Source organism: Amphiura filiformis, chromosome 4 (assembly GCF_039555335.1).
Source record: "Amphiura filiformis chromosome 4, Afil_fr2py, whole genome shotgun sequence".
Classification (NCBI taxonomy): Eukaryota; Metazoa; Echinodermata; class Ophiuroidea; order Amphilepidida; family Amphiuridae; genus Amphiura; species Amphiura filiformis.
Window position 1 is genome coordinate 33,307,530 of NC_092631.1, and position 11,795 is coordinate 33,319,324.

The 11,795-nt window shown below is 36.9% G+C and overlaps 1 protein-coding gene across 1 annotated transcript in view; it reads left to right on the forward strand.

Annotated features, from left to right (window-relative positions):
- The window catches only part of LOC140150820 (dynein axonemal heavy chain 1-like), a 77,822-nt gene extending 66,403 nt beyond the window's left edge, over positions 1–11,419 (forward strand). The window contains 9 exon segments of the mRNA XM_072172958.1: positions 51–225; positions 1,647–1,861; positions 2,522–2,723; positions 3,599–3,732; positions 4,743–4,840; positions 5,452–5,650; positions 7,143–7,426; positions 8,677–9,223; positions 10,725–11,419. Coding sequence (XP_072029059.1) covers positions 51–225; positions 1,647–1,861; positions 2,522–2,723; positions 3,599–3,732; positions 4,743–4,840; positions 5,452–5,650; positions 7,143–7,426; positions 8,677–9,223; positions 10,725–11,087 — 2,217 coding nt within the window. The 3' untranslated portion in view covers positions 11,088–11,419.
- Positions 11,420–11,795: the final 376 nt, after the last annotated feature.

Sequence of the window (11,795 nt, forward strand, 5' to 3'; positions counted from 1 at the left end):
GTCCAATAATTGATTACAAGCTTACTTGAACGGTACTCTTACTCTTTCAGCTTGCCCAGATTTGCAGTGATTTGACTGTCTACCAGCTTGGCTCTCACTTAGCCACACATAAAGATTACAGCATAGATGATGTATTGCATCAGAGTGACAATACAACACCTGTTGTGTTTATACTACCAAGGGATTATGGTACGGGACATGATGAATTAGACAAAGGATTTGAAGGTATGGGTAGATAGGAATAAATGGTTGTTGTGCAAATGTAATGTACTGTACATAGAAAAATAATAGCTGCTATTTGCATTCTCATAATGAACCAACATGCTATTAATCAATAACATACAATGGGCTATTCCATTTGAAATCCACACTCCATCTGTTGAAGGTTTAGCCAGTCTTCTACAGAGGGAGTGTCTTTTTCAAATGGAATTGGATATACGTTGGTTCACCTCAAGTTTGGTGGTGATGTCAATGCCTTTTTGCGGTTGCACCACAGGCATGTTGACAATCCATCCTTGTATGTGTGCATGTATGCTTTGTGCGTTTAACTTTACGTGAGCGATTTGATACTGCAACCAGTGAAATATGCACCTTCTTGAGGTGAACCAACCTATATATTTTGAAACCCATACTCCCCCTGTCTATAGATGGCTTTACCTATATCTTCAACCGGAGTGAGTATATCAAATGAAAGTTGTTTATTCTATTTGAAACCTATACTTCCTCTGTGAAAGAGTTTTATCTAAATCTTCCACAGAGGGAGTGAGGATTTTAAATGGAATAACCCAATAGATCCAAGTAAGTGTCAAAATAACATCTTGGGATGGATACTGGTCACCAGGTATGCAAATAGAAAGTCAACACCTCAGCACATTATCAGCACAATGTGTTGTGAAAGAATACATTTTACTTGAAGCAGCCAGTCAATTTTTTTTAAATAGCGCAAGGCACAGACACAATGCCTAGACGTTGATCCACAAGCCTCAACATACTTTACAGACTGTCTCTGACCACTAGGGTCCTATATCATGCCATAAACAATTAAACAACAACACAGGGACTTTGCAGCGAAGAAGTGCGCACCCCAGACATTCAACATGCACAATTGACCTTCGCTATCCCAAATTTTGTACAGGTTAAACAAGACAATTAGCACCCAGTTCCTTGTCAAGGGGAATTTCAATTTCTTTGCAAGAACATATTAAACCACCACCAGGGTTCGAACCCACAACCTCTTGCACCATAGTTGAACGCCTTTAATAATTGAACGAACTTGACTTCGATTACTCATTCCTATTAAGACAATTCAACTTGTTGAGGGAAATCCTCTTTTAATAATCTTTCTTTCTTGAGGGTAAAACAGCATCAGTGATAAGTGCTGCTTTCCATGAAGGCCGTCATACAAAGAATATATACAAACATAAATATTTAAAATTTACCCAAAATGTACAAATTAAAAACAAAACTGGATCAAGTCATTTGAAATACCACAAAAACAGTTATGTGATAAAGATTTTAATTTCTTCCCCTTTTCAGCAGAGTACAAATAATAATTCTGAAACTTCTATTGGACCAAAAAAGCTTTAGGTGATCTCATGTCGACACCTGTATTTTGATTTTTATTAAATGTATTTCTGATATTGCAGGTCACCCGGCAATCTACCCTACACAAGCCTTGCTGAATTACACCAAAGATCACCATCTGAACACAGATGTGAATATCGTCAACCTGGGCATCAGTAAACAGGTGCAGAGGGCATTGTCTGTGATCAAAGAATGCATGGAATGTGGCAAGTGGGCTGTGTTGGATAATTGTCATCTAGTTGGACAGTGGGATATAGAACTGTTGCAATGTATTCAGGTAAAAGCTAGATATAAGTTTAATAACAAGGAATAAGTAAACGGGTGCAGAGAGCATTGCATGTGATTATGGAATGTGACAAGTGAGCTGTATTGGATTATTGTTGTATTGGATCATCTAGTTGGACAATGTGATACAAAGCTGTTGCAATGTATTCAGATAAAAGTTATAACAGGTAGTCTGGAAAAGTCTGGAAATTTTGAAAATTTGCAAAAATCATGGAAATGACATGACATTTTTATTTTCATTATGGAAATTGAAAAGAAGAGTAAGAAATCGTGGAATTTTTATTGTGGTCATGGAAAATCCAAAAATAAATGTTGAAACTCATGAAAAAATTGTAAAATTAAACTTCTTAGTCTTTAAAAAGAGGCTGAGGCAATCGTAGTGGTACATTTAGTGGAAAGCAATGTTAATTCCAATATTCATTAATTTCATTAATCTACCTAACAGGTTATACACAATGTAAGTCTGCAAGCATTGTAAAACTCCATGATCCTTAAGCAAATTGGACATGTTTTGGTAAAAAAATCTTAAATCTTTTAATATGTTGTTATATTCTCTGATAAATACTAACAGTTGTTGATTTGCAGACTATATTTTTTGTTTGAAATAATGTCCAACTAATTATTATGCTATTTATTTGAAATGGACTTACAGGAGTTGATCACATCCCAACATCACATTCCCATCATGGCTCCAAGGAAACCACCTCCTCCATCAGCTAAGACCAAAGCCAAGGATAAGGATGCAACCAAGGATGACACTGATGTTGCTATACTGGAGTCAGACACTCACTCAATCCATCCTAAGTTTAGACTTTTTCTAGTGACAACTGCTGATAGTAACACATCTCTTCCAGGTGAGTCATCTGTATTTAGACTGCTGCTCTCATTCGTCAACTGTCGGACTTAACAATAAGATTCTTGTTGCACAGAGACTGCGCAGTTGTGTTCAAATTGACTTTTTGACAGCACGATCTTGTCACAAATGCGCGGTTCAACGGCGCGGTATATGGGCATCGCTAGTCATTCGCGCTATGGCATACAGCCAAAGTCCCGAGAGAATATTTTCATGAGTCTGACTCTTTACGAACTGCAAGTTTTTCAGCCCTCACTACAAAGCATAACTCAAGTGCATGCACAGTGTAGAGGACTGATGAATTTAGTTTTATCTGCATATACAAAAACATTTTGGTTGTTTTGTTCAATTTACCGCTTTTTCTTCAAGATAATTCACGTGTAGCATGAATTTAACAAGGAGACAAATCGCTATTAGGTATTTTGCAAAACTCATAATGATATGTTGGCTGTAGTGTCTCTGAGGTGTTTTATATCCAATAGAAAGGCAGTAGGACAAACTGCTACATATGAGAACACGATAAAGGTATAAGTACAACAAATGACGAATTTCAGCGTGTCATCCCATGCAAAATTATTCAAGAATGTTTATACCATAATTGCAAACAGTATGTAACAGTCAGATATGATTCACCTTTCTGCATATTGAAGTTTGTCTATTTATGCAATGAGAAATATATAATTACTGCAATTATTTCTAAGTTGAAGTGATGGACATATGCTCTTTTCTCCTTATGGTATTATGGTGATAGATCTCAGGTTGTGTGAACTTTGTATATCGCATAGTTGTAGTGTTTCATACAGACTGCATTTGAAGTCCTTCAGAATCCGATTACTAAAACATGCCATTTTAATTGTTACTTTTCGATTCCTGCAGGTTTGATAGTGCAACATGGTATGAAAGTTAGTTGTGAAGCTACTAGCAACTTCAAAGCTGCTCTGTTGACCAATTTTAACTTCAGCATGAAGAACATGGAAAAGACACATCAACATGTGGCCTCAGGACAGAAGGTTAGTATTCGTTTCATGATAAATATAATTGAAAAAAAGAAATGTTTGGCTTGCCTGCCATAGTATTGCAAAATTGTTTGCACAATGGCTACATTCAAGAACTGGTTTTTTTTTCATTTCATATACTTTATCTTATGTGATATGATCTGATCCAACCATGCCAAAGGTAGCATGTGTGAAATTTAAATACAGGCAAAAATTTGAAACAAAATATTAAAATACATTTTGGACTTAAAGCTTTGAAGAAGGAGGTTTGTCTTAATACACTGCTAAAATCAAAGGAATGGGCTATTTCATTATGAGATCCACACACACACCCCTCTGGAAGACAGATTTCATCTCCCTTACAAGGGGCAGGCATATATTTCAAATGGAGTCACTCATTCAGGTAATTCCATTTGAAATTCATACTCCCTTTGTGGAAGATTAAGATCATGTCTTCCACAGGGGGTGTATGGATTTTAACTGGAATAGCCTACTGCAGATTGGTACTTTGGCTTGTGCTAAAGATTCTCTTGGAAATGTCAACAAATATTTCACAGAAGACTGTTGTAAACTGTAAGATATTAAAAAAGATTTTAATAAATGTTTTTAGATTGGTATGAGTTGATTTCTCAGTAACCAAAAATCAAAGTTACAGATAAATCAACTCATACCAATCTAAAAACATTCATTAAAATCCTTTTAATATCTCATAGTTTAGGTTAATAAATGTGTATCACTTGTTGATAGAGAGAGATTAGACATAAAATTTAATGCATTTGCTCTGAATGTTGATGCATCCAATGCACAGTGCACTCTCACTGCAGTGCTTGTGCATTGGACGCATCAACATCTCAGCACACATGCATTATTTAGTTCAATTTCTTTCTGAACAAGTGATAGCATTTATTAACTTATAAATAGTGTTCAGTTGGGATTCGGCAATGTTTTTTGACATCACAAAGACTGGCAATGTTTTTACATGTTAGAATGGATTGGCTGATATTTTAGTTTTTCTGTTCATACAGGCTATAAATGAGTTGGTGTTTTCTGTAGCATTCTTGCATACTATCCTATCTCAGAGAAGACTATATCACCATCTTGGTTTCAGACAGGACTACAAATGGTAAGATCTCGGGATAAAAACATGTGAAAATGGTTTTCTGTTGGTAATATTCTTAATTTTTCCAAAAACTCATTTAACATACATTCAGTCATTTTTCTCATGTTTGAAAATTGAGATTTTGTAGGAAGTTCTTAAGTTTCTAAATTATTAAGTAATTATGCGGTTGTGTCACCCGAACAAAGACACTCAAGACATTTATAGATCAAAGGTCATATCATCAGGTCACTAGTGGTGAGTGATTTGCTAAAAGCCACTGATTGCAATTTCTTGTTTCCCAGGAAAATGGGAAAAGAGTAACATGAGTTGATGTAAATTTCACCTTGAGCACATTAGGTAGTCTTTCAATCAATATAGGGTTAGATTTACCCCTAGGCGACCCAATACACCCTACAATAGGTTACATAATGGGACTACAACTGGTCAGTTACACTCTCACTACCACATCTGTTTTTTCAAGTGATGGCTTTAAATCTTATTTTACTGTCAAAATTATTTTCACAATTACCTCAATTTGTTCAACAACTTGAAACATATTATTCTGTATTACATTTGATTTGTTTATCTCATGTTTGCTTTTTAACAACCAGTTATTGTTACTCCTTTTCTTACAGGTCGCAAGTAGATTTAGTCTCGGCATTGAGGGTGATCCAAAATATCTATGATAGAAAAACAGAGACCTCTGTCATGTTGAGAGACATCAGATATCTATTGACCCATGTGGTGTATGGAGGATGTGTGGATTGTGAACAAGACTTTGATATTGTACAAGCTCTAGTAGATAACTGTATTGTGTCATGGATGGACTCCAAGGTAAGTGATAGATGACATATGTGACATGATCAAGGGGATTGAGTCACATGTCGGCAAATTTCGATTGGAGGTTTTTTATATCATTTTCTGGCAGTTTACAAATGCTACATTGTGATGCAAACCCCATCAAAATCGTGCACCTGGTTACCGAGTTATGAACAATTTATCAATGGCTGAAAACAATATAAAACAAAAGAATTTGAACAAGGTTTTTGTTATTATCTCAAAAACAATATTGTGACAAAAAAAAAGTGACATCCAACTCATTCCCCTTGATCATGTCACATAATCATATCCATTCGGCTATTCCACTTGAAATCCACACACCCCTTATATGGAAAACTTGACTTTTAAAGATTAAAATCTTTCACACAGGGAGTATGTATTTAAAATTGAGTTACCTGAATGGGTGGCTCCATTTGAAGTCTACACCCCATGTGTAAAAAGATTAAGGTCATGTCTTTCATAGGGGGTGTATGGATTTCAACTGGAATAACCCATTGTGGGAGAAATGTAATCTTGTATCTGTAATTTATTTACTTGTATTGACATAGGTCATAGCAAGGCTGATAGAATTTACATGGCTCAATTTTGAGTCCTGAACTTAATTCAGGGGTATAAATAGTTGAATAGTTGGGGTAGACTAGAGCAAAGGGAACTCTCTGGAGTTGCATAACCCAAGTGAGTTCTGGTAAAGCGCAGAAGTTTTTTTCAGGTATTTTGGGGACCAAAAATAGTGAATCTCTCAATTATTGAGAGAACAGGTCAGTAATTTTTCAAAATGTCAGAAACAGTCTTGCAGACTTGAAATCAGGTCAAAAACGGGTCAGGTGGTGTTTGCATGCTCATACTAAGAAGATGTGATGGGAAAATATTCCAATACATTGGAATATATGTTATTATATAACATATTAGTCATATGTATGATTGGTTTTCATAAAATGACTAGTATTTTTACATGTATTTCATGTGATGATTATTGAGTAGTGTTCTACTTGGACAAAGTTCAGAAGCATTGGAGGCTGCCAGGATTTTAAAAGAGATAAGAAAAAGGGGCAAGACTTTCAAGCATAAATGACAATACCTGGAGAGGTTAGGATTAGGGGTAGGTTTTAGGTTTAGAATAAGGGTTAGGATTATGAAGTAGGGTGGCTATCACTCACAGACTACTGCAGATTATTTACAAACAGCCAAAATCTCTGTACTTTGTATGCTGTGAATTCTTGCATATTCATGAGAGCTAATCGTTTTATAGTGCGTGTCTAACAGTCACGCCAGCGTTGCTTGCCTTCCAGTACACATGATGGGCGTTTCGTACCTTACACAAAAAATATGTGGTATGTGAATAGGAGTTTTGTTTCTCGCACCTTATGGATCGATCAACCCTCATTAATGAGTGATGCTGGGACTTTACCAGTTTGCGAATAGTAGTCTGTGCTACCACAATTCTAGAATGCTGGACACTTATTATATTTGTTTATGTTTCTTTCAGATGATGCCTCCATCCATGGGTATCCCATCATTACTAGCCTCCCTATCACAAGGCGGACAACGTCCCAACACATCCCACTCACACGGCGGACGCAGAAGTCGCAGTGATAGTAGGAGTCGCAGTGATAGTAGGAGTCGCAGTGATAGCAGCATGACAGGACGATCTAGCGCTAGCCAAGCAAGACGATTTCAACGCATGTTTGATGCTATGAAGAATGAGGTGCAAGCGCCTCATCTGGGATTGATGAGTGATTCTCCTGTTGTCATGGAAACAAGGAAGAGCAGGTACATGTTCAGTAATTATAATGAGATATCAGATGAATGAATTGGACTAGATTGAGGGAACTGTGGACCATGTCATGAAATGTCCATTATAATAGAAATCTAACATGAGAAAGCCAATCTATAGTTGAAAACATTGGTAAAATCAACTCATAACTCAAAAACAACTTTGGACATAGGCATAAATCCTGGGGCATGGGGGGGATAAGGGGGGATAAATCCCCCTGAATATTTTTATAATGGGGATTGTCCATACAATCACCCCATCCCCATATTTAGGCCTGTATGTGGGTCTCTGACCAAATTAACCTCATATTTGGCCATTTTAGCCAAAAAGTGCCGATTTTTGCACGCTTCACACAAATTTGTTCCTCTTTTGTCACTATTTTAGCTTCAATCTGGCAACATTTTTAGCATACTTCTTGCACATTTGTATCATAAACTTATTCTGTCACCAGAAGGTGCTGGATTCACTATACTTCAAGAAATTTTTTCCAACCCCATACCCCCATGTCAAAAAGAAATCTACACCACTGACTTTGTTTACAGTGCCTCATTTTGAGCTTTTGTGAAGCACACCACACAGCTATAACACAACAAATAGAACCAGATAAGACTACTGGAATTTGGGAAGAGGTCTGATTTTATATAAACAGTGGTGTCACAGGGATATAGGGTTGCAGTTGTTCCCTGAAAATTGAATATTTACCCACTTCCTATCAGGAAAAAAATTGGTGCATATCAGGATTTTTTCCACCAAAAATATCTGTGCCCTCTCCCCAGAAGTAATTTCTGATTCTGATACTAGATGTAGAACACTGACACTGCTTTTGGAGGGCTGTTCTCCAAGTTTTTGATACAAATCAGTCAATGATGCATAAACGAGGTGGGCCTTTTGGTTGCTAAATTGTCAAGTGATAGGATCCCCACCACCTCTCTTGACTTGCAAGCCTAAATAAAATATGCACTATTGTACATTGTTTAGGTTAGGCTTTTTGATAAGGCGGTTTATTACTGTTAGTGTTACTAATATAAGATTATTGTTATTGCTATATTATGTTACGTTACTGTTAGATTACGTTATTGCTATGTTAGGTTAAGTTATGTTAAAAGGTTGAACCAATTTGTTGCAGGATAGAATGGCAACAGACTAATTTTTTCACAGTGGATAAACAAGCACAGGATTACCTAGTATAAGAAACTAATTCAAATCTCACTCTCAACCTACTTTGTGTTTTGTTCATTTTATTTAGGTTCATCTCTGCCTGTCTACACACTCTGCACACCACTCACCCAAACATCAACACAGTGTTCCCTGAGTCAGTAACACAGCAACTACAGCATCTCATCGCAACTATCAAAGGCTTTCCATCAATCAGTCCTCCTCCCTCGGATAGTCTCAACCATCTACAAAACTACCTGGCCAATGAACTATCCTGTTACTGCAACTTGTTGACTACCATCCAATCGGATGTTGGCTTACTTTTGCAAGCTACATTAGGATTGATTGCTTTGACACCTAAGATACAATCCCTGCTATTGGCTATCAGTGAGGATTGTGTACCTGAGTCATGGCTACCCCAGCATATCCCATCATACCTTGGGGTACAGGGTTGGCTTATGAGTGTGAAGCAAAGAATGGATGTACTACAAAGATGGTGCAGAGAAGAGGAAAACCAGATGGAGTATTGCTTCAATTTAGCGGTGTTTTGGAACCCCAAGTTGTTTGTGAAAAGCTTACTGCAGGAACATGCAAGAAAGGAGTATATTGAAGTCTACAAAATATCACTTCAAATTCAGGTAGGGAAAATTGTCAAGAGAACGCGCAAATTCCATTTGAAATCCACACTCCTGTTGCGGAAGATTTAGCTAAAATTGTTCCACATAGGGAGTATGAGTTTCAAATAGAATATATAACATCCATTTGAAATACTCACTCAGTTGTAGAAGATATCAGGTAAAGCCATATACAGGGAGAGTATGGGTTTCAAAATAATTAACCCTAGCCAATTCCATTAGAAAAACTCTCTCCCTCTGTTGAAGGCTTTTCTTAAATCTTCCACAGGGGTATAGCAGATTTTGACTGGAATATCCCAGTGGAGCAATGGCAGACCCCGAACAGTGGCACTCAGCTTTGAGATACTGACCTGTGTTTCAAGGTTAGGCTATAGGCAGTACCATATTATTGATGCCAAAACTGAGTTGCAGAATGTTTGGGGTCTGTTGGGTTAGGACCTTTTATATGGATACCCAGCTTGGTGTGAACCATGGAATTAGATTGAATACATTGCACTATATATTATAACTCCATGCATAAAGCAATAAGAAATATGCCATATTGGATTGTAAAATGTGAGAACAAAATAAAAGTCCAGTTTTCCTCACTGATGATATGGTTTTGATGATTGATCTGCCGAGTATGCTATTGCATCTACTTGGGCGCAGAAACAAGTGTTGCTGTGGCAACATTATAATTGAACTGATGTTTTGAAACTTTTTTGAGAGGTTTGGGCATATTACAAGGTTTGCAAATTATTATTTAGGTATTTGCGTTTGTAAATGGTTCTAACTGTGGAGGTGTGTGTGTTTTGTCACATTCACACTGTGGAGTCTGCTAACAACCGTGGAGCTCCACAGTTGGAGATAACCTCAAAAATGGGGTTTTTGAGCCATAGAGGGGCTATACCACCTGTCATTTTTCTGATTAGAGCAACCTCCACAGTATGGTGGTTGCTGTGAGATTTGTGTAAAAAAATCTCCCCAGTTTGAATGTGGGTGTGTGAATCTCCCCAGTTGGAAAACACACACACCTCCACACTTGGTAGCATCTACAAGAGGGGGTGTTGTTGCAGTCATACTCAAATTAAAAGTTTTATATTATGTAACCTATTGTAGGGTGTATTGGGTCGCCTAGGGGTAAATCTAACCCTATATTGAAAGACTACCCTATGTGCTCAAGGTTTTTATATTTTTATTTCAGCAGGAATGTTATGGTCAAACAAAACTAGGAAAAGGGTCATGGACATTTTATAAATTAACATCTTTTTAAGTGGTATTTGAATTAGCTATTAACAGACTTGAAAGGATGTGATTGAAATACTGAATTTTGTAATATAAATGATGCACCGAAAACAAAGATCTCTGCTGAAAAAAAAAGAAATGTAGATTTGGTCATGGAATGTGATGGGAAAGTCATGATTGAAGAATATGTATCAAATCTGCAAAAAGTACTTGTAATCCCAACTGATGTTCATTTCAGTTGTTTATGATAGTAAACATGAAATCTTATTCTCTGTCACAGATTCTTGGTACTGCAGACATACCAGACAGACCTCCAGACTCTGGAGGAGTCTACATCACTGGTTTACATCTATGCAACGCAGACTGGGATTCTCATAGAGCTAGTATTCAGCTGCCAAAGTCAAGCGATAACAACAGCCACCATAGTGCCTTGCCTACTATGTGGCTTAAACCTACAGTATCGATTATTACTACAGAGACTGAGAGAAGCACACATAGTAGCTATACATGTCCGGTGTATATGATGAGTAGCAACAAGGAGCGATGCGATAGCGATGATGTTGTTTTGAGGATTGATCTGCCGTGTACACTTGATGCGTCTACTTGGGTGCAGAAACGAGTGTTTGCTGTAGCAACATTATAGGAGCTATTAAAGGAGTATTTCATGATCCTAGCATCCTCTTTTTGTTACATTTGTCAATAGATATCCAAGAAAAAAGCTTATTCCCAAAATTTCAGTTGATTCTGATTTTGCGTTTGTGAGTTATGCATGATTATGTGTATCACACTGCTCCATGGACCACTGTGTTGATTTATATTCTGGTATACCAGAACATAATTCAAATTTGGTGATATTTTTGCTAAATGAATTAATCGGCAAGAAAATGTTTGTACATAAACATTATGTAGGTAGAGGTTTCCAGTGATATAAAAATCTGGACTTTTTTCGAGAAAAGTAGGGGATGAGGCTGTGGATCACGAAATGCCCTTTTAATATTGGATTTAGGGTTTCTCTACGAAAGTCAATTTGTGCGAAATTCCTTCCCACAATGCAATATGCATATTGTATAACAAAGAATATTATGCATAACAAAGAATATTGATTAACCTCCGAACTGTATCTATTGTTATGCAAAACGCTTATTGCATTGTGGGAAGGAATTTCGGCACAAATTGACTTCCGGTAGAGAAACCCTAAATCCGTGTATTCAGGTGGTGGTTTGACAATTGAACTCCTTTGTACTATTGATAAGTCATTTTGGTTGCAGGAACGATGATGAGATTTCATGAAAAATGTTTTCACATAAATAAAGGATAAGTTTTGCAATGAATTACAGAATGAGATGGGCCA